The sequence below is a fragment of the Schistocerca cancellata genome, chromosome 1, assembly GCF_023864275.1.
Source record: "Schistocerca cancellata isolate TAMUIC-IGC-003103 chromosome 1, iqSchCanc2.1, whole genome shotgun sequence".
Lineage (NCBI taxonomy): Eukaryota > Metazoa > Arthropoda > Insecta > Orthoptera > Acrididae > Schistocerca > Schistocerca cancellata.
In genome coordinates, this window is record NC_064626.1 from 799,971,665 (window position 1) to 799,996,129 (window position 24,465).

General features: G+C 42.3%; 1 protein-coding gene across 6 annotated transcripts in view; it reads left to right on the forward strand.

Moving 5' to 3' along the window:
* LOC126187852 (uncharacterized) overlaps nt 1–24,465 on the forward strand; it is a 240,019-nt gene that overhangs the window by 152,805 nt on the left and 62,749 nt on the right. For all 6 annotated transcript variants that reach the window (XM_049929171.1, XM_049929214.1, XM_049929197.1 and 3 more), the window contains one exon: nt 5,984–6,198. In XM_049929171.1, coding sequence (XP_049785128.1) covers nt 5,984–6,198 — 215 coding nt within the window. The remainder of the gene's footprint in view (nt 1–5,983; nt 6,199–24,465) is intronic.

The following is a 24,465-nucleotide window of genomic DNA, read 5'->3' on the forward strand; positions in this document are numbered from 1 at the left end:
AAAAATGGGCATTTTTCATAATAACATGATCATTAATCAGGTTGCAGCTAAAATTTTTCTGATGTCAAAAGCTCTCCAGCTCTTCTAGGAAGTCGAGGAACCTGCCCTTCTCACCCTTAGGCAGCACCCTCACATGAGATATCAGAGTCAATGTTCTATTGGCCCAGAGGCACTTACATTATTAGTAACAGTAATTTAGTATCCTGTTTTTATTGTACTTATAATTAAAAATCTGTATGAAGAGTCTCTACATCCGTTACGGATTGGCAAATCACACCAACAATCTATCTTGGTGATACTTGGTGCCACCTATGAACTATTCAATAACTAATACGAACCACGTACCTCGTCACAATGGTTAAATAAAGTATAAAAGAAAAATATTCAAATTAATTCCAATAGTCACAGCATACATCATGTGCCTCCTAGCTATTCGTAAATTTTATGAAACTTATTTTACCTATGCTTTTAAACATTAACAAAATAATTGGCTCACAAGGAGTGAAGCTGGGATTTTTTATTTCTTCTAATGTTAACTGTTAAATGTGGCAACAAGTCAGTACAACAATGCCAATAATTTTACTTGTATTTTATTCCTATGCAATTTTTACAAATTTCCTTGGAGACCATATTGCTGTACTCTGGAGGTTATGTATTATGTAGTTCATATAGAGGGCACTCCAAAGCCAACCAATGTGTTCTCTGCAAAGCCTATCTTCATTAGACCATAGTCTTTAATGGACTGTCACAAGAACCTAAACAACAGGTGCAGATGTACGGGGCATGTATAGCAACTCCAAAATACTGGTATGTAATTTAATGTACAAGCAATATAGGTTATACCAAGAGTTGTAAATTTTTCTGTACTATGTTTGATTATCTGCTTACTGTATTTTTTTGGCATTGGTAACAGCTAGTTACTAGCCAAAAGCTGGATCCGCTCTTATCAATTTGAAATGGAAACAGTGACTGGTTGCTGCTCCTTATTGTGTTGAATGTTACATCAGAGATGTGGAGCACATTCCACTTTCCTAGTGGAAGGTAGTCTGATGGATACAGACATTGTAATGTTGTATGCTAATCAGTGACTTGTCTTGAGATGGTGTCATGGTGCTTCTGGTGTGTCCAATGTTGTCGGAATTCCCTTCTCTGCTGCCACTTCAAGGAAAGCCTTAATGCTGATCACAGATCTGGTAGTCCTTGGTACTGCAGATGTTGTTGCACTATACAGGTGGATATTTTTCTCATTCCAAACGAGCCAATTTCCTGATTCAAGGTACATTGCCTAGCTATAGAATCCTGCACAGCCAAGTGAACAATATGTTTGTGCTCTTGGGCACTAGTCAGGTGTGGTCATTGAGATCCTGCTTGGCACTGAGTGTGGGCCTCCTGAACCCATTGATTCTGTATACATGTGACAGTCATGGAGTCCCAACCAACACAAACAATACTCATAAACCACAATTTCAATAGACCACAGTTGGATTCTGATGCATGCTGCTAGACATACATGAGGAGGCATAATATGATTTTTCATCTACACAACTGACATCCACATAAAGTTCCTGAGTGAGAAACTGGTATGTAATCTTTCCGTATAAAGGAAATATTCAAGCCGCTGATATACTTCATGCCAGTTTAATGTCTGCTGCTTGCTACCTTCATAGTGTTGCAAATTTAATGGTCATCCAAGTAATTAAGGCATTGAGCAATAAACAGTCACATAATAAAGATTAAATTCTGGCTCTGGCATTCCTGCAGTAAAGTGTGCAACTTTCCACAGTAATTTTTGGTTTCTGGTTCTAGAGCAAAACTTATATCATAGATACACCAGTGGAAGAATGCGTACTATTCTTTTCTGATAGTTACAGATCTTATCTTAGGGAATTAAAGGGATGTGCAAGTTGAGAGAGAGAGAGAGAGAGAGAGAGAGAGAGAGAGAGAGAGAGAGAGAGAGAGAGAGAGAGGGGGGGGGGGGGACAGAGATTGTGAATCAGCTGAATAGATCATCCATATTACTCAAGATTAATTATGAAATGCTCATCTGGCAACTCCTTTCCTTGCCTCCATCTGTAGCAACAGACGACGGGCTGTGCAGACCAGAAACCAACCCCACAACACCCTCGCTGGTCACTTCTGCCAGGGGAGCACTTAAGACGGCCACACTTTTCGGACACTAGGCATGCCGAACCATCACTTGAGCAGTCTCTTGTTCCACTTTGACGAGGCAACATCCCCAGCTGTGCTCTCGGCAGGTCGCTTGCACAATGCCGCTTGGCCTGTGTCATTGCTCTCCACATTTTGCCAGGGCATGTGGGAACTGCAGAACTCTTATCCCACGCTCATTGCTGGTTGTCCAGTCTTGGTCTATTTAATGAGAGGAGTGCTACCACATTTATTCCACACCGCTTTCCCAAGCTGCATCTTCTCGAGGCGGTTGTGCTGACTGCAGGAGAACAAAGCCTGATGCCGGATGCCCAGTTTGTCCCCACTGGTATCAGCAATTGGAATACTGCTTGCAGTGTAGTGCAAATAGTGCAGTGGAGTGCAGTGTGCACCAGGACTACCAAGCAGATTTATTACTTTCCTATCCCCGTCCCTTTTGGCACTCCTTGCCATTGAAGTGGTTTTTCCCACACTGCCAGACGACTCTGAACAAAGATTGCAAGCCAGCCATGGTCTGTCCGGTCCAGACCCTCCTTGATTAAGATGTATTAGCCCATTATTTCGGATGTTACTGTAGTCATTAGCTTTTGGGTTAGTATGTTAGAACCAGTCCGCGTGGCCCTTCCAGCGCGCTCCTTCATTTACTGCTGTTTTCTTAAATAGCACATTGCGTAGGCATGTGCACCCCTTAGGTGTATAGAAGGGAATATAATTTGTTCCTTCAGCCCAACACACAGGGAAGTATAAAAGAATGACTTGCAAGAACCAAATGATTTTCATTAGTTTAAAGTGAGAACAATGAAATCACAGTCGCTGATACGATTATGTATTCAAAGATCAAACAGTATGAACTTGGAGAGCTATTCATGCTAACACAAAAACAAATGAAAAATCAGTTTTAAAAGCAATGATTTGTTACAATTTATGGCCACCTCAACAGGAACATTAATCATAGCAGCCTATTTATAGTATTTACGTAGCATGCTGGCATGAAGGTACACAGCCATCCTTCAGTCTGGCGTGAAACTTCTCACACTCTGCTAGTTGCTTTGTTTCTAATGAAATTTTACAGCTGTATCATTTTATAATGGCTAGTCATGAAATTTGACTTATCACCTAAAAGAAATAAAGTCACTTAATTAATTTTTCGTAATTGGATAGATAAAAAAAATCTACTCACGAAGTGGTGACGAGAGAAGGCACATGTGAATGGTATTATGTATGCAAGCTTTCAGAGCCAGTGGCACCTTCTGCTGGCAGAAGGGTTGAAGGAGAAGGAAGAGGGTTGAAGAAAAAGCACTGATGAGGTAGATTTTGAAAAAGTTGCCCAGAACCCAGTTCAGAGGAGACTAACGGACAGGATGAGAAGGCATGTCTGATAGTTGGGGACTGCACCGGATGAGATTTGAAAACCTGAGGGCTTAAAGGTGGAAGATAGTGTAATATGCAAGACAGAGATTACTGCTAAAACAACATGTACAGGTTAGGGTAATATGCAAGATAGAGATTTACTCTTGCATGATGTTTTAGCAGTAACATCTGTCTTGCATATTACTGTATCTTCCACTGTATGCTCTCCTGTTTTCAAATCTTCCAGTGCAGTCCCCAACAATCAGTCTTTCCTTCTCATCCCGCGTAGTAAGTCTCCCCTGACCCCGGGTTCTGGGCGACTTTCACAAACTCTACCCCTTTTCCTAAACCTCACTACTCCTTTTTCTTCACCCCTCTTCCTTTTCCTTTAAATCTTCTGCCAGAAGGAGGAGCCACTGGCTCAGAAAGCTTAGATACGTAATATGGTTTATACGTGTGTTCTCCTGCCACTGTTTGGCGAGGGGATTTTTTTTATCTATCCAATTGCATTATATTTTCAAAAATTGATTATTTTCATTGATTGATTAATTTTTTGTTTATTTCGAGGAACAGGTCTGCAATTCTGGTAGACGTTTGGGTTCCTATGTCACAGTAATGTGGCATGCCACCAGAAGAACTAAAACAAAATGGTGCAGCCCACTGATAAAGTATAGTAATCTGCATTCGGCAGCAGTGGAAATATTGCACCTGCATTAAGCCAACCTCGATGATTTCTTTATCCATCTGTATTCATCTGACACAGCTGCAGCATTTCCACTGGTGCCGAAAGCAGATTGCGCTGCATGATATTCCTCTTTATTAATGGCTGTGCCAATTTGATTTGCCTTATCCAGTGGTATACAGTGGTACTGCGATGTGGGTAGTTCAATGTGTAACTGCAAACAGAAAAAATTAATTATGTAACATTATTTTTCAATGCTATAATTTAAACTTTGACTGCCTCTCATAATGTCTGCATGTACAGTCATAAAAAGAGCCATTGAACTGACAGACGGCACTTTTTAGTGCTTCCTAAATTGTAGCATCCTTATAGTGTGAAGAATCATTGGTGGTGCTCTCACATGCTGTGCCTGGTGTTGGTTTTCCCTTAGTTCCCTAACACAAGTAACATACTTTGCTGTACCTGTGTTTAGGCAAGTCATCTGATAGTTTGCCCGCAGTGAATCAGTGTTTTTGTTGAACCAGCTGTCTGATTCTGGCATAAGATGGTTGCTCATAGTAGATTTCCTCGGTGCCATCTTCATCAAGAATGTCATTGTCCCTTGTGGAATTCGTGGGGCCATTGTTTCACTTTGTAAATGAGAGTAAATATATTAATCAATTGCCAGTGAATTTTCTTCTTACATCTGCCATGCTTGGGGGAAGTGAATGACATCAAATGCATGTTTCTGTGCTCTGTCATGGCGGCAGCAATTTGGTGATTCATGTGAGTGAAGGAGTAATTGGGATGGAGCCTGCTCAACAGACAACAGGTTAATAGACCAATAGCACTGCCATGATTTATTTTAGTGTTAAATATGATTGATGCTGCATCTGAGAGAGAGAGAGAGAGAGAGAGAGGGAGAGAGAGAGAGAGAGAGAGCTGAAACATAATATACTGCACTGTCATAAACATGAGTTTATAACCACAAAGATTAAGGAATGCTGTTTTAATGGCTTGGACTTCGAGGTCAGTTGTACAGATACAAGAAGTTTGATTGTAATCTCTGAGATCAGTTGCCACATTTGCAACTTGACATCCTTTTATTTTCTTAGAGTATAAATCTCGAAAACTGTGTGAAGAAATAATCTAATGAGATGTATCATATTCAAATGAAAATAATTCTTTTAATAGTCTCTTTAAAAGTATTGGGACTTGAATTGGCACACACGGAAATTGTTCTAAATTGATATTTCCTTCAGGCCAGTTAGAGCTTTGCTGTCCTTTTATTTCTAACAGTGACAGTTTCATATTCTTTTGTATTGTGAAACTTGAGAGATGGGGTGTCATGGTTAACACAATGGACTTGCATTCAGGAATGAGATTAAAATCCCCATATAGCTAGTCACATTTATGTTTCTCATGGTTTCCCTAAATTATGTGAGGCAGTTGCTGAAATAGTTTTTCTGAAAAAGACATAGCAGACTTTCTTCTGCATTATAGTTCAATTCATATTTGTAATCTATATCTAATAACCCCATCATTAAACTTGCCTTCTTTCCTGCTTTGGTATTTCCTTCCTTCCTTCCTCTGCTGTGAAATTAAAGTGTACCAAAAAAGTGTATCAAGGCCTCATTTGATACTTGAGTAAGGTTTCTTCTTTTGCTCTGATTTATCTTCACTACATATTTAAATGTAACTGTCTAAATTAAACTGTGAATATGTTGTTGAACTTTGTTTGTCTGATTTCCTAATGATGAGTTTTCTCTTTTTAAAACTCACCACTTTTCTTTTGCATACATGCAGAAGGAGAGACAGAGTGAACTGAAGGAAGTTGTGGAACAAATGAAGCAAGAGAAGCTAAAACTTCGTGATTCATACCAACAGCAGGTAGAAACATTAGTCCGTGAGAAAGTCCAAGAATTCCAATCACAGCTGGATGCTGCTGAGACAGCTTTGGAGCAACGAGAGAAAACACTTGCTGAAATGACGTCACAGCAAATCAAACTTCTCACAGAAAAGTGAGTTAAATTTTGATTGCTTTTCCTTAGCCATTGTATTCTCTGGAAGGCAAGTTTCAAAGACTTGTGGCAGTGTCTATAATATTTGTGGAAGTCACTGTCTTAGAGTACACTAATTTTTGGTATCATTCTTTCTCTTCATTTTGACTTGCTTTGAAAATTAAATGCTTGCCTTTTGTAGGGCAGTATTTCAATATACTTAGAGCTGGAAAGTGCACAGTCTAGTCACTGAAATGTTGTTACGTATTTAACAACTTTTGCACCTCCCTTTTGCTTTGTATGTAACAACAAACCTGACACAGCAGTACCATAAGGAATATTGAGTAGCACTGGGTAATGGCCAACTGCAGTGTGACTTGATGTTTCATTCTGTGAATTTTGGCATGTGCTCTATAATATTTAGGTCTTGTAGACATGTAGATTTCTCAAGGTACTGCACAATTTCTAGATGCACTGTCCTCCTTAAAGATGATATTTCCACCTGGAAAAAGTGCAACATTCTTCACTGCACTTGCCCCACATGAAAATTGTTATAATAAGAACCATTTGTGTGTGTCACTCTGTACAACAGAGACCAATGTTCTTTTAATACAGTTGCACTGTCACACAATTCTTGCCTGCAGCTTGCAGTGTGTTCACTATACATAATGAATCAGCAACCTAACATGAATGCTTACAAAGTTTACTTGGAGTTGACAGGCATTAGCATGAAATTTCTACATTTTTGAATTTTCATCCCAATATAAAATTTGCAACTTTCTTAGTAAATGTGTATATGGGAAGCCACTTTAGAAAACAATATAGTATTGTTGTAGAAGTTCTAAGAATTCTGTTTCTATGGTGACCAATATAGATACCAGAAAGGTAATAGACTTCCATATTTTGACAAAACATTGAAATAAAAATAAGTCAGTGAACCTAGCAGAACATATCTATGAAAGGAACTGTGAGGAAACCTGTGGTGGAATGGATATTGGAGTTTTCACTTGATCCATGAATGGAAAAAGTATTTTGTTATTCTAAGTTCTTAGTTAATGGGGTTTCAAAATCATACAATAGTGTACTACCAGATGGTAGAACTCAGCATTAGAACTGCTCTGTCCGGCTTACCGTCACCCATGGATAAATAGTTCAGTCAGCTGGTCAGCCCATACTATGCGTTGCATGCACTCCCCATGGCAGTTGTCACACTAGTCTGCTGCAGTATACGTGCCAGCTCATCTGCCTCCAGTTTCCACTGGTGGGGATACTAAATCCTTCCTCACTGAAAAGGCCACGTAGGCTGAAAATGACCAGGCATGGACCGTGACATCTGATGCAGAACTAAAGAGAGCACCATAGACCAGAGCAGCAGACCAACCACCAAAGAAGGCAATGCTGATGCTGCTGGCTGCGTTGGAGGGGTGGAGCAGTGGGGAGGCTGAGGCAACACTGATTTGCATGATGGGCCAGATGCTCCTGATGTACATCCACCACAAACAAATGCCAACCTTCATGGCCCACTATGACACCTGGCAGCCACCCATGCTGCTGACTGAAAGACTGGACCCTAACAGCAGTACTGGAGAGAAAGTGTGGTAGGCCAAGGTGGTACAAGTAATGTGACCCAATGTACAATGAACTGAGGAGACCCAACGGCTAATGCCAGACTGCACCCACTGACTCGCGTCACCCGATACATAACCAGAAAACTTGACTACCCATTGACAAGGGAAGAGGCAGACACTGAGTCCTTCATTTGGGTCTTAAGTATGCACAAAATGCTCCACTTTCATGTTAGAAGCCAGGTAAGATAGGGCAGTAATCAGAAGACAGATAGTCTTGTGAACACAAAAGTAATGGAAAAGGTGACAGCAATGTGCAAATATTGTCTGTTGACGATGTGAAGAACAGCTTGGCTATGTACGAGAAGTTTAACAAGACACTAACAAGCACATGCTGCCCAAAAAACGGAGCCGCGCACTATCCCAAGGGTGCTCCAGGACTGGTCAAGAGGTAAACTTTTGCAACAGTGTAGCCTGGTTCTGTGCTCATGCCCTGCAAGTGAACAAACACCAGATATTCAATGTGGCAATCAATCACTGGCCTTTGGACACAATGTCATGCCAATGCCTTCATACAAGTCATACCTCTGTGTAACACGTGCAGCAGCTGGAGTTTTTGAGGATGCAATGCTAGGGGTACTGCCACCCAACATCTTCGCTCCTCCACGGCAAGCAAGAGGACCCCTTGGACAATATGCACCCGAAGAGAGACGTTCCGGCAATCTCACCAAGACAGCTGAAACCATTTTCTGGAAAAATGAGTCAGCAGCTATGGTGGTTGCAATCTCTTATGCTGTCAATAGATTATCCAGCAAGGTTTGCTGCAAGGTATCATTCATTGTGAACACTAGAGCCTTGTGCTGATTGAACGATTGGGCTCCACAGGTGGTAGTGCATCAGCATTTTCATGCTGACTGGAGGAGTGGTAAAAATGTCATAGCAATAATTACTAGCAAAGAGGGCCCACCTGTGCAGTCAGTGGTCAGTCCTGTCTGATGGAAGAGCATAATAAGTTAACCAACCACTTGTGGTTGATAATGAGGAAAAAACTTACTCCGTACCAGAAAACTTGAAACTTTTAATTCTGGTGTCTCCTCCTCCACGTATGAATAATTAAGCTGTCCTGCAGGTAATGTCTTTGATGCATAAGTGACTGGCTGTTCGGTGCCATCCATGTTCCAATGGGACAGAACTTTGCCAGTGCCATACTGGGACATGTTGCTGGTCAGGGTGAAAGGTTTACCCATTGTAAAAGAAGCCAAATAGAGAGCAGAGCACTAACACTGCTGAGGGACTGAAAAGTCCATTGACAGTGGACAAAGTTAGAGCCTATTTGCCAAAACCAATTGAGGGGATGGTAGACATGCATGCCCAAGGGAATGAACTTGGCATAATACGAAATTGTGCCCAAAAAAGACGGGAGCTCCTTCAGGTTCTTGGGTGCTGTCAAGGGCTGCAATTTGTTCATCCATACTCCTCTTGTGTAGAGCCCATAACACAGATGTCACTGGTGTAGTCTACTTAGCAGGTAATTTCCTGAGTCAACTGCTACAAATATTGTGATAAATTCAGGTGCAGATGAGCTTTCAAAAGACAAGTGATTAAATGGGTAATGCCCAAAGGGAGTGTTGAGTACTAAGAAAGTCTGAGAAACTGCATCCAACGGCAGCTGCAGGTATACATTGTACAAGCTGCGTGAAAAATACTGCCCTCCCTGACGGCTTTGCCAAAAATTCTTGCGCTTGTGGAATTGGATATGAGTCCTTGACACAATGTGCATTGACCATCTGTTTAAACTCGCCTCAAAGGTTCACGGTGCTGTCAGGCTTCTGAATCACCAGCAGATGGGTTGCCCACTGACTTGATTAAACTGGAGAAATGATGCTCTGATCCTGCCAACACTGCAACTTGGCCTTTACCTTGTTGGACATGGAGGAAGGAATGGGGTGGGGGCAACAAAATTTAGGCACCGCCGACAGCTTAAGAGAAACACATGGTTTAACAGTGTCCCAAATTCAGAAGTTCTGTGTATTCACTGCACCCTGTAGTGTAGAATGTGCCTTGTCGCTCCATAGAATGTTCTCCAGCCACTAGGATCAGTGACAGAAACTGAAGAGCGAATTCTGAATCTTGTTGCAGATCATGAGGTTTCAGTTGCTGCAGTATCTCCATCTTTTTCAGGGTCCATTGTAAAATGGATCTCAAAACTTTCCACTCTGTTGATCATGGTATGGTTAGTTCTCGTGACACTGCAGGAGCACTTGCACTACTGCATGGTCAGTTACAGCAACAGCAATCTCATCAAGAACTTACATCAGGATAGGACGCCATTCTCTTCCAAGTGCCACACTAGGCTTATCTGTGTTTCGAATGTCATCTTCTTTCTTCTTTAAACCATTCACTGACATTGGGCCACTCATCAGACCTCTCAGTTGGCAACACTCTCTCAGTGCTGCACTGTGGTTGCCACCATTCACATGAAACAGTTTTACTAAAAGTGCATGGTCTCTCTTCTCAATAGCCATACTGTTCACTCAGTTTTGCAACTGCTGACCACAACTGGAACTATTTTTTTTTCCAATGTAAATCAATTCTGCATTAACTCCTTACCAATCTACCAAGATTTGCTGCCATAAAATAATTACATCTCACACTGGACCTTTGTGAGTAGCAGCGCTTTAATTACAACTGCCTGATACAAGGTTTTCACGTTTTACATTCATGGAAAAGGCCAAAAATAATTATGGTGAAATAAATCATCCATTCAGAAATATGACTGACTACAGATTTTGCTTCAGTGTTATTTATGATAACAACGTGTTCTTGAACCACCATAGATAAAATTGTTTCAAGGCAAGTCTGACTACAGGACATATATTTATGCCTGTGTATCCTGCGTAGAATCTCTACAAGCAATCTTATTACATTGTGTTTGTGTGTGCTTACAAAAAATTTTGAAGTTTCTTCCTGTGTATCATATACTCGATGTGATTAAAAGTATCCGGACATCCCCAAAAACATATGTTTTTCATATTAGGTGCATTGTGGTGCCACCTACTGCCAGGTACTCCATATTAGTGACCTCAGTAGTCATTAGACATCGTGAGAGAGCAGAATGGGGTGCTGCACAGAACTTAACAGACTTCGAATGTGGTCACGTGATTGAGTGTCACTTGTGTTATACATCTGTACATCAGATTTCCACACTCCTAAGCATCTCTAGGTTCACTGTTTCCGACATGATAATGAAGTGGAAATGTGGAGGGGCACATACAGCACAAAAGCATACAGGCCGACCTCATCTGTTGACTTACAGAGACCACCGACAGTTGAAGAGGGTCATAATGTGTAATAGGCAGACATCTATCCAGACCATCACACAGGAATTCAAAACTGCATCAGAATCCACTGCAAGTACTATGACAGTTAGATGGGAGGTGAGAAAACTTGGATTTCATGGTCGAGCGGCTGCTCATAAGCCACACATCACACCGGTAAATGCCAAATGACGCCTCGCTTGGTATAAGAAGCGTAAACATTGGATGATTGAACAGTGGAAACACGTTGTGTGGAATGACGAATCACATTACACAATGTGGCGATCCGAAAGCTGGATTTGGGTATGACAAATGCCCGGTGAACGTCATCTGTCAGCGTGTGTAGTGTCAACAGTAAAATTCGGAGGTGGTGGTGTTATGGTGTGGTTGTGTTTTTCATGGAGGGGGCTTGCACCCCTTGTTGTTTAGCGTGGCACTACATTGATGTTTTAAGCACCTTCTTGTTTCCCACTATTGAAGAGCAATTTGGGGATGGTGATTGCATCTTTCAACACGATCAAGCACCCGTTCATAATGCATGGCCTGTGGTGGAGTGGTTACATGACAATAACATCCCTGTAATGGACGGGCCTGCACAGAGTCCTGACATGAACCCTATTGAACACCTTTGGGATATTTTGGAATGCCGAATTCATGCCAGGCCTCACCTACTGACATCGATACCTCTCCTCAGTGCAGCGCTCTGTGAAGAATGGGCTGCCATTCCCCAAGAAACCTTCCAGCACCTGATTGAACGTATGCCTGTGAGAGTGGAAGCTGTAATCAAGGCTAAGGTTGGGCGAACACCATACTGAATTCCATCATTACTGATGGAGGGTGCCACAAACTTGTAAGTCATTTTCAGCCAGGTGTCAGGATACTTTTGATCATATAGTGTATCTATTGTGTGTCACACTCCAAACATTTTTTTCTTATACACCTCGAATAAGAAACTTTTGGTACTACTAATTTCTTTAGTCTAAAAATGTAATCTTTGTCATGTTTGAGTGGAACCCAGGTGATGATGAGGTATTTGTTTTTACTGTTGTGTATTAAGTGTAGTTATAATTGTTTTCTTGTTTAATTGCTTCTCTTTATGCATCTGTTGGAATGTGTTTGCAACATTCACTTTCTTCTACATACTCATCACAGCTATCATTCAAAACATTGCATTTCCTCTCATTTTAATAAAAATAGCATCTCAGTAACTCAGTCCTCATCACATTGAAACAGACCATTTATATCAATGAACGAACCCCTTACTTGGGTGGTATCAGTACAAGTTGCCCCAGTTGCTGCCCGCAGTGGGGCTGAGCCCTCGCCTGTGGTTGATTGGGAGGTCGTTCCAAGGCGTGGCAGGCAGCGAAAGACGTCCCCGGAGGCTGATCAGAAAGCCTCCTTGGTGCGTCTGACAAACAGGTTCCAGGCACTGTCTCTGGCTGAGCCAGATGCAGCTGCCTGCCCTGTTTCAGAGGATGATTCTCAGTCTTCAAGGTCCGGGCAATCACAGAGGGTGGGCTTATTGGTAGTTGGGAGCTCCAATGTTAGGCTCATAATGGGGCCCCTTAGGGATATGGCGGCTAAGGAGGGGAAGAAATCCAGTGTGCACTCTGTGTGCATTCCGGATGGAGTCATTCCTGATGTGGAAAGGGTCCTTCCGGATGCCATGAAGAGCACAGGGTGCAGCCAGCTGCAGGTGGTGGCACATGTCGGCACTAATGACGTGTGTCGCTTTGGATCTGAGGAAATTCTCTCTGGACTCCAGCGGCTATCTGATTTGGTGAAGGCTGCCGGTCTCGCTTAACGAGATGAAGGCAGAGCTCACCATCTGCAGCATCGTTGACAGAACCGACTACGGACCTTTGGTGCAGAGCCGGGTGGAGGGTCTGAATCAGAGGCTCAGACGGTTTTGCGACCATGTTGGCTGCAGATTCCTTGACTTGCACCATAGGGTGGTGGGGTTTCGGGTTCCGCTGAATAGGTCAGGAGTTCACTACACTCAGCTGGTGGCTACACGGGTAGCAGAGGCTGTGTGGCGTGGACTGGGCAGTTTTTTAGGTTAGAAGGCCTCGGGAAAGTATGGGGTGAGCTGCAATCTCAAAGGGTGCATGGCAAATACAGGACGTGCATGGATCAAGGAACAGTCGGAATTGTAGTTGTAAATTGTTGTAGTTGCGCTGGGAAAGTCCCTGAGCTTCAAGCGCTAATAGAAAGCACAGAAGCTGAAATCGTTATAGGTACAGAAAGCTGGCTAAAGCCTGAAATAAGTTCTGCAAAAGTTTTTACGAAGTCTCAGACGGTGTTCAGGAAAGATAGATTAGGCAGAATTGGTGGTGGAGTGTTTGTGTCTGTCAGTAGTGGTTTATCTTGTAGTGAAGTCGAAGTTGATATTCCGTGCGAATTGGTATGGGTGGAGGTTATACTTAACAGCCGAACTAAGTTAATAATTGGCTCCTTCTACCGACCCCCAGACTCTGATGATATAGTTGCGGAACAGTTCAGAGAAAATTTGAGTCTCGTAACAAATAAATACCCCAATCATACGGTTATAGTTGGTGGGGACTTCAACCTTCCCTCAATATGTTGGCAAAAATACTTGTTCAAAACCGGTGGTAGGCAGAAAACATCTTCCGAGATCGTCCTAAATGCTTTCTCCGAAAATTATTTCGAGCAGTTAGTCCACGAACCCACGCGAATTGTAAATGGTTGCAAAAACACACTTGACCTCTTAGCCACAAACAATCCAGAGCTGATAGAGAGCATCATAACTGATACAGGGATTAGTGATCACAAGGTCGTTGTAGCTAGGCTCAATACCTTTTCTTCCAAATCCACCAGAAACAAACGCAAAATAATTTTATTTAAAAAAGTGGATAAAGTGTCACTAGAAGCCTTCCTAAGAGACAATCTCCATTCCTTCTGAACTGACTATGCAAATGTAGACGAGATGTGGCTCAAATTCAAAGATATAGTAGCAACAACAATTGAGAGATTCATACCTCATAAATTGGTAAGAGATGGAACTGATCTCCTGTGGTACACAAAACAGGTCCGAACTCTGTTGCAGAGGCAACGGAAAAAGCATGCGAAGTTCAGAAGAACGCGAAATCACGAAGATTGGCTAAAATTTACAGACGCCCGAAATTTGGCACGGACTTCAATGCGAGATGCCTTTAATAGGTTCCACAACGAAACAGTGTCTCGAAATATGTAAAGTACACAAGCGGCAAGACGCAGTCAATACCTTCGCTGCGCAGTGCCGATGGTACTGTTACCGACGACTGTGCCGCTAAAGCGGAGTTATTGAACGCAGTTTTCCGAAATTCCTTCACCAGGGAAGATGAATGGAATATTCCAGAATTTGAAACACGAACAGCTGCTAGCATGAGTTTCTTAGAAGTAGATACCTTAGGGGTTGCGAAGAAGATGCCTCTTCATCTAATGATCTTCGAGCTTTCAATGATCTTTTACAACAACTCCAAAGTAATTCAGTTAAGAGCTGTCCTGAGAGCCCAAATTCTTACACAGCTGTACTAATGGCCAGGCTGAGGGTATGGAAAGTGTAAGATTAGTGACGTGTTGAATGTGTTCCTCAGTCTTCTTCTTCTTCAGCTACGAGTGCTTTTCGCTTGCTGTGTTACAAGATAAGTAATTTAGCTAGTAATCAATTATTTTTGCTGTTTATTCTATAGTATTTACGTGCATTAGTGTCAGATACACGTGATAAATTAATGGTTTCAGTTTTTATTTGCGTATGAATAAGATAAGCAAAGTTTCTGTTTTGAACAGTTCCAGGTGTACGCAAACGTTTGTTTACATTCTTAACTGACGTTAAATACGCGGGATTATCAATTAAGTTAGTGTACAATACTCAGTATTTAGCTTTATTAGTGTCATTTAGACTCACTACATTGAAGGTAGTAGTTTTTATAAGTTTCATTAGGAATAGTGATGCTGACAGTGATTTCTAACCTCACTTGTATATGTTTGACTAGTGCAACCTGCGACCGTTAACAGTTAAGCAAATGTAAAATATGTGGTAAATTAGTATTACAATACAATATCTGAGTAAATCTGTGTTACAATACAACTTCTGAGCCCTTCTTACATACGGTTTAGTTAGCCCTTCTTACATACAGTTCAGTTAGCAGAAAGCTAAAACTCACCTCGCTGTCTGCTTAAATTCCTTAGCTTGTTGTGGGCTTTAGTGATCGTATACTGTAAGCCCATCGATTCCTATAAAGTATAATTCGTATTTGTGCTTTACATTCTGAACTCTTATTGTTAGCTAAAGGTTTTGTTTTGTACCTGCATCTGTTAGTGTACAATACCCAGTGTTTACATTTATTAGTGTCATTTAGACTCAGTACATTTAAGGTAGGAGTTTTATAGTTTTATTAGGTCACTTTTGCGTGTACGTAAACACTTGTTTAAATTACAAATACGAGGGATAATCAGTAGGTGCAGCTTACCGTAGGTCACTGTTTAATTCTTTTATAATATTCACTAGATAGCCCCTAGCAGTTTACTGTTGGTCACTGTCTTATTCTTTAGTATTCACTAAATAGCCCCTAGCAGATCTCACTTCTACCATAAATTTTTATTTTCATTATTGAGTGTCCTTTCTGCCAACTAGATTGTAGCTGTTAACCTTGTGTGGCAGTAGGTTTCCTTAAGTTTTTATAGTAAATCGGTTATTAGCTAGATGGATAGGGACTGTGTCCGTTGCCTGTGGATGCAGGATGAGTTGGCCACAGTCAACAAGCTCCAGAGTGCCACCTTGAGGTGCGGTGGGGATGGGGTGCCTGGGGCAGCCTCTGCTGTACTAGATGGCGGGGGGGGGGGGGGGGGGGGGGGGGCGGCGATATCACAGCTCTCTGTCACTGAGCCTCACTTCAATGTGGGTGGCAGACTGTGTCAGGGTCTCGAGCCTCAAGGCGAAGGCTGCATGGGGGGCGCAGGCTCCTGCCAAATCCCATGTACTTTGCTAATAGATTCAGTGTGCTATCTGATGCTGGAGGGGAGGGGGAGGGGTTGAGCCGGATCAGAATGCACCTTCTGCCATGATAGTGGCCGCTCCTTCAGCAAGGTCCGGACAGGCACGTGGGGGTAGGGGTTTCTTAGTTATTGGGAGCTCCAATGTTAGGTGGGTCATGGAGCCCCTCAGGAACATAGCGGCTGGGCGGGGAAGAAGTCCAATGTTCACTCAGTGTGCTTGCCGGGGGCCTTGTCCAGGATATGGAAGAGGCTCTTCCGGCGGCTATCGAGTGTGCGGGGTGCAGCCAGCTGCAGATTATTGCACATGTCGGCACCAATGATGCCTGTCGTCGGGGTTCCGAGGAAATCCTTGGGTCCTTTCGACAGCTGGCTAAATTTGTGAAGGTGGCCTCCATCGCTTTAGGAGTGGAAGCCAAGGTGACGATCTGCAGCATTTTTCCCAGGGTGGACCGGGGTCCTCTGGTTCGGAGTTGAGTCGAGAATCTAAACGAGAGGCTACGACGACTCTATGACAAAAATGGTTGTACATTCCTTGACCTACACTATTGGGTGGAAGGTTGTAGTATGCCCCTCGATAGTTCAGGAGTGCACTACACACAGGATGCAGCTACATGGGTAGCACAGTACTTGTGGCGTGCATATGGGCATATGCAGGGTGTTTTAGATTAGGTTCCTCCCCGTAGGAAACAAACCGCTGGCCTGAAAAATTACCAGTTCATGACACTGATGTGGGTGTGCCAACTGTAAAAATTGTTAGTTTGCCTAAACAGGTCATCCCAAAGGATTTAAATATACTTAATCTCATGCTAGTAAATTGTTGAAGTGTCTGTAGCAAGATCCTCGAGTTAATCTCCGGCGGGGGGGGGCGGCGATATCACAGCTCTCTGTCACTGAGCCTCACTTCAATGTGGGTGGCAGACTGTGTCAGGGTCTCGAGCCTCAAGGCGAAGGCTGCATGGGGGGCGCAGGCTCCTGCCAAATCCCATGTACTTTGCTAATAGATTCAGTGTGCTATCTGATGCTGGAGGGGAGGGGGAGGGGTTGAGCCGGATCAGAATGCACCTTCTGCCATGATAGTGGCCGCTCCTTCAGCAAGGTCCGGACAGGCACGTGGGGGTAGGGGTTTCTTAGTTATTGGGAGCTCCAATGTTAGGTGGGTCATGGAGCCCCTCAGGAACATAGCGGCTGGGCGGGGAAGAAGTCCAATGTTCACTCAGTGTGCTTGCCGGGGGCCTTGTCCAGGATATGGAAGAGGCTCTTCCGGCGGCTATCGAGTGTGCGGGGTGCAGCCAGCTGCAGATTATTGCACATGTCGGCACCAATGATGCCTGTCGTCGGGGTTCCGAGGAAATCCTTGGGTCCTTTCGACAGCTGGCTAAATTTGTGAAGGTGGCCTCCATCGCTTTAGGAGTGGAAGCCAAGCTGACGATCTGCAGCATTTTTCCCAGGGTGGACCGGGGTCCTCTGGTTCGGAGTTGAGTCGAGAATCTAAACGAGAGGCTACGACGACTCTATGACAAAAATGGTTGTACATTCCTTGACCTACACTATTGGGTGGAAGGTTGTAGTATGCCCCTCGATAGTTCAGGAGTGCACTACACACAGGATGCAGCTACATGGGTAGCACAGTACTTGTGGCGTGCATATGGGCATATGCAGGGTGTTTTAGATTAGGTTCCTCCCCGTAGGAAACAAACCGCTGGCCTGAAAAATTACCAGTTCATGACACTGATGTGGGTGTGCCAACTGTAAAAATTGTTAGTTTGCCTAAACAGGTCATCCCAAAGGATTTAAATATACTTAATCTCATGCTAGTAAATTGTTGAAGTGTCTGTAGCAAGATCCTCGAGTTAATCTCCGAAATAAACAGTAGCAATGCCAATATTGTATTAGCTACCAAAAGCTGGTTGAAACCAGACATAAAAGGCAATGAAATTTTGAACTCTGATTGGACAATGTTTAGGAAGGATAGGACTGATTCTATGGGAGGTGGTGTGTTCATTCCAGTTAAAAGCTGTTTAAACACAGTTGAGATCAATACTGGGTTGGACTGTGAAATAGTCTGGATAAAGCTGTCAATTACACAAGGATGGACCATTGTATTAGGATGTTTTAATAGACCACCAGCATCCGCAACAAACGTCGCAGAACGTTTCAGTCTTGAGTACACAGGAAATAAATATCCAAATTATTCAATAATTATAGGTGGAGACTTTAATCTACCATCCATTGACTGGGAAAATTACATGTTTATCACAGGGGGCAGAAGCAAAGATTAGTGTTACGGAAATGTTTCAGGAATTCGGGTGGGAGTCTCTAAAGGAAAGGAGGCATTCATTTCGTGAATCGCTACTGAGGAAATTTAGAGAACCAGCATTTGAGGCTGACTGCAGTACAATTTTACTGACGCCAACTTACATTTTGCGGAAAGACCACAAAGATAAGATAAGAGAGATCAAGGCTCGTACAGAGACATATAGGCAGTCATTTTTCCCTCATTCTGTTTGAGAGTGGAACAGGGAGAGAAGATGCCAGTTGTGGTACGAGGTACCTCTGCCACGCACCGTATGGTGGATTGCGGAGTATGTATGTAGATGTAGATGTAGATGAAGCAACTCAAATCGCTTGATACGGGCAAGTCTTCAGGTCCAGATTGTATACTGATTAGGTTCCTTTCAGATTACACTGATACAATAGCTCCCTACTTAGCACTCATATACATCCGCTCCCTCACCGATAGATCTGTACCTACAGATTGGAAAATTGCGCAGGTCGTACCAGTGTTTAAGAAAGGTAGTAGGAGTAATCCATCTAACTACAGGCCTATATCATTGACGTCGGTTTGCAGTAGGGGTTTGGAGCATATACTGTATTCAAACATTATGAATCTCCTCGAAGGGAGCGATCTATTGACACGTAATCAGCATGGTTTCAGAAAACATCGTTCTTGTGCAACGCAGCTAGCTCTTTATTCGCATGAAGTAATGGCCGCTATCGACAGGGGATCTCAAGTTGATTCCGTATTTCTAGATTTCCGGAAAGCTTTTGACACCGTTCCTCACAAGCAACTTCTAATCAAGCTGCGGGCCTATGGGGTATCGTCTCAGTTGTGCGACTGGATTCGTGATTTCCTGTCAGGAAGGTCGCAGTTCGTAGTAATAGACGGCAAATCATCGAGTAAAACTGAAGTGATATCAGGTGTTCCCCAGGGAAGCGTCCTGGGACCTCTGCTGTTCCTGATCTTTATAAATGACTTGGGTGACAATCTGAGCAGTTCTCTTAGGTTGTTCGCAGATGATGCTGTAATTTACTGTCTAGTAAGGTCACCCGAAGACCAGTATCAGTTGCAAAGCGATTTAGAAAAGATTGCTGTATGGTGTGGCAGGTGGCAGTTGACGCTAAATAATGAAAAGTGTGAGGTGATCCACGTGAGTTCCAAAAGAAATCCGTTGGAATTCGATTACTCGATAAATAGTACAATTCTCAAGGCTGTCAATTCAACTAAGTACCTGGGTGTTAAAATTACGAACAACTTCAGTTGGCAAGAGCACATAGATAATATTGTGGGGATGGCGAGCCAAAGGTTGCGTTTCATTGGCAGGACACTTAGAAGATGCAACAAGTCCACTAAAGAGACAGCTTACACTACACTCATTCGTCCTCTGTTAGAATATTGCTGCGCGGTGTGGGATCCTTACCAGGTGGGATTGACGGAGGACATCGAAAGGGTGCAAAAAAGGGCAGCTCGTTTTGTATTATCATGTAGTAGGGGAGAGAGTGTGGCAGATATGATACACAAATTGGGATGGAAGTCATTACAGCAAAGACGTTTTTCATCGCGGCGAGATCTATTTACGAAATTTCAGTCACCAACTTTCTCTTCCGAATGCGAAAATATTTTGTTGAGCCCAACCTACATAGGTAGGAATGATCATCAAAATAAAATAAGAGAAATCAGAGCTCGAACAGAAAGGTTTAGGTGTTCGATACTTAAGAATTTATATTAATGGGGAACCACGCCACTGCAGACACAGCATTAGAGAATTGTACCAACACATGTAATTTTCATACCGATGTGCAGGCATCAGCCTGAAGCATTGGTTTATTAGTGAACACTGTTGTCAGGCTTGGGTTGTTGATGCTGGTCTTTAAACTTAATTATGAATGGGACAGTCATAAAGTGTAATGCCATTTAGTAGGAAGTGGCAACATCACCACTTGATTGACTGAAAATTTGAGTGTGACTCATATGGATTGTTATTTGAAACTGATGTTGAACTCTGTCCCCGTCCTCCCCCTCCCCTCCCCCTCCCCTCCCCCTCCCCTCCCCTCCCACACACCTCCCCCTCCCTCTCCCCCACGCCTCCCCCTCCCTCTCCACCGTGCCTCCCCCTCCCTCTCCCCCATGCCTCCTCCTCCACCTCCCCCACCCTCTCCCTCACACACACACACACACACACACACACACACACACACACACACACACACACACACCAATTCCATAGGGACTGTAGTATATGGTGGCAGTATAGGTATGTCCAGAGGTTGCTGATCTGTCCATATGAGACTTTTGTTAAAGTGTTAAATGGAGTCATACTGTTGTGATGTATAACTTATATTTCACAGAATTATCTCCCATTCTTCATTGAGATAATTCTTCAGAGTACAGTGATGCGTTGCTGTCCAGTGTACCAATCCTGGTTGCAGATTTTGTTGTTTGGGGTTGCTTTCTTTAAGATGAGTGGTCTCCCAACGTTGCTTCTCCCACACTTGATTTAGCTTTTCTTCCGTTTTGATTTATTCCCGAAGTGTCCTCCTTTATGTGTTGCCTGATTCACCTTACTGAAACCACTTTTGCCCTGGACAGACCATGATTTTCTGAATCAGGTTCTTAATGGCTCTTAGAAATATTTTTTAGGTAAATCTGCAGCATATTTCCTTCCAGAGAGCTTGGGCTGTAAACATTCCCATAGCATCTAGAAATTATTTGAAGTAAATCTGACTGAGACTACTTCTGCTACTGTCACAGCAGTTGTGAGATTAGAAAGTAATTTTCATTGGCAGCATGAAAAAGTTGAACCTGACAGTGTTCTGAAGGGACACACTTATCATTTAAATATAGGGTATAAAATTAGGTACAACTACTTCAGCTATTGTGTTTGGATGTGTTCAGACAAGAGAAATGTAAAGTCCTTAGATTTGTATTTAAAGGGAGAAGGGAAGTAAAATCATTGTTTTGAATAGTATCAGTGTAATCAGTTGTAGTGAGAAAACGGCTACATAATCAAGTAAGTTGCACTAGAGGAAAAGTGCTCCTATTGGAGTGCAAAAAAGCTGACTATGCTCCTATCTAAAACACTGAAAAGTGTGGTACCAGCTGCCTCATTCTGTCTTCTTCAATACCTTCAAAAACTTGCCAAATTTTCTGGGAGGTGAACATATTTACAATCTTTTTAACATGCAACTCATGTCTCACTCCCACAAGCTCCCCTAACTGCAATTTGCTCACACCCAACTAGTTCATTACTGTAAGTCGCTCATACACATCCACTCACACTTGACCATTCTAACTCACCTCATTATTTCTGTGTCTGTGTGTCTCCGTCTCCTGTCTGTCAGCCACAGTCTCCTCCATTCTGTTCACTATTACTGTCTCCTTTCACTGTCACTGTCTCCCTGTTGCTATCTCGTACTGCTACTGTCTCATTTCTTTCTTCCTACAGCTGCTGTCTCTTCACACTATCACTTTCTCTCTTTACCTTGTTTTCATTGTCATAGACTCTGTCTCTGAATATCGCTGGCTCGTACCCACCTCCACTCCCTTATTCTCTTTATTTCCCTCCCACTGGCACTGTCTCCTCCACTCTTTTTGTAGCAGTGTTCTGTCACTGTCAACTATGTTCCACTGCCACTGTGTTCCTCTCCTCCTCTCACACTGTCTTTTCTCCTTTTCTCTTTCTATACTGCAACAACTGCCTAGGTATCATCCAGTATTTGTTAATTTTCCCATCTCTCTCACACGGACACTGTCTCCTTCTCTCTGAGAATAAAAAAGGTGTGAATATGTTCACATGCCAAAACACTTGATAAATTTTTAAAGATGCTAGGGAAGGAATGAGGCAGCTCATACTCCACTTTTCAGTCAGTCTTTTAAACAGGAGTATATTTTCCCTTTTTTTTATGCTCCAATATGAATATTTTTCTACTGATTCCCTTCTTTTCACTGCTACAGCATGCATGTCACCCACATGAAAAGAATTTATGGGTCAGCAAAATTTAGATAATTTACTTACATGAAATTGAAATAATGCAAAACTAATTTTACATCGCGGACCATATTTTACTTGCACAAAAATTTTGCATGTGATATAGTGCTAGAATGTGGGGTTCCTAGAACCCTTATGATGATAACAGGCACACATTACATCATATTTCTCCATGCTGTGTGACTTCATAAACTACATTTTTGCCTCATACTGGATTTTACTTGTGTGTTTTACATAATGTACAAGTAGGATAACTGTGAACTTCTGTATCTCAGAAATGGATAAAAATATCAAGAAAACTTTGAAGGTTGTTTGTGATAGAGTTCTTAGGAATATGTCATAAAAATTACAGCCATTTAGTGTGTATAGCAATCTTGGAATCTGCGACTTGGTTTTGGTACCCGAAATGATGTTTTTGGTGTGTTTCTCGAAAACACACAAAGATTTTTGAAAACTGGAAGATGGCACTTTTAGATAAATACCTAGAGAACATACTGTTAAAATTTGAGCAATTTGCTGCTGTTAGTGATTTAGATATCTGGTGCTGACAGAGAAAATATGGTGAAAAAAGCTTTTCAGGTTCTCTGAAGAGCCAGCCGTGAACTAAATGGTGCCTCCATAAGCCTTTTAAGGGGCACTATAGACCACATCTGTTGTGTAAAGGACCAACCGATTTGCTCCATTTGCCTAAGCTGGAGGAAGAGTGTAATACAGTATTCAAACTTTGACCCTGCCTGTACTGTAGGATAGTTAGAGTAAAAATTCCATTTCCATGCATGGCATTTTGGAACGTTCTGGTAGTCAATGCATACTGATGCCCTTAATATGAAGGTAGTGTTAAGAATAATTCCCACTTCTTAAGGAGTCTTAGAGTTGTACAATCTGATGTTCAAGAATGTAAAATCATTATCTTTCCTAATCTTATCATGAAAACTATTTTAACCTGACACAATAGCCCATTGTGGTCCGACGGGTGGATAATAATATAGAATATACAAGGGTGGGAACTTAAATAGTGACAACTATTTATTCACAACTGATACAAAAGAGCTACACATTTGCAACTGTTACTGTCCTTTAAAGTAGTCACCAGCTTTGTGTAGAACCTGTTGCCAGCAATGTGGAAAGCGTAGCATACCATTAGCAGAGTCTGTTCTGTTGATGTTGCGAATGGAGCTGTCTACTGCCTGTCAAATCTCTGGAACAGTTCTGAAGCGAATGCCATGAAGTGGTTCCTTCATCTTCAGAATCAAATCAAAGTCACAAGGACTGTATTACTGTTCATTTTTGGAGCATTACCTACGACCAGCTTTGCGAAAGAAGCGGCGACACTTTCTGCGCAACCTACCCATCATTTTGCACAACAGTGTGCGCTGTTCGGTTGATGGGACTGGCAAGTATTGTATCATCCACCATACTCTCCGGACTTTAGTCCTTGTGACTGTGATTTGATTCCGAAGATGAAGGAACCACTTCGTTGCATTCGCTTCAGAACTGTTCCAGAGATTTTACAGTCAGTAGACCACTCCATTCACACCATCAACAGAACAGGCTCTGCTAATGGTATGCTACGCTTTCCACATTGCTGGCAACAGGTTCTACACAAAGCTGGTGACTACTTTAAAGGACAGTAACAGTTGCAAATGTGTAGCTCTTTTGTATCAGTTGTGAATAAATAGTGTGTCTTCACTATTTATTTTTGTGCAAAAATTATTGTTGAACAAAATTAAATGATAGAAACAAATGAAGTTGCTGTAAATTGTAGGCACTTCTGTGAACATCCATACGTACCTCTTTCATGAAAACATTTGAGACAGAGGGTGGGAAGTCACTTTCTGACATTCTCCATGATATTTGATTACAAAAGGAAAAAGTGAGGATTCACTATAACTTGTGACCTTTCTTCCTTCTCCAATACAGCTTATAGACTACCTTTCATGAAGCCCCCATGTCCCTGAGAAACAGATGACATAGCCTAAGTTTCTGTTCTCAACTTACATCTAGGGGAGGACATACACATTCTATAATCTATTTTTCTTCTATAATTTAAATAAATAATTGAGAAGTTACCAGGAAGAATTTCTTTCTTTTAGTATTTGGAAAATTGTAATTAACCTTCTCGGAATGATTATTGGCAATACA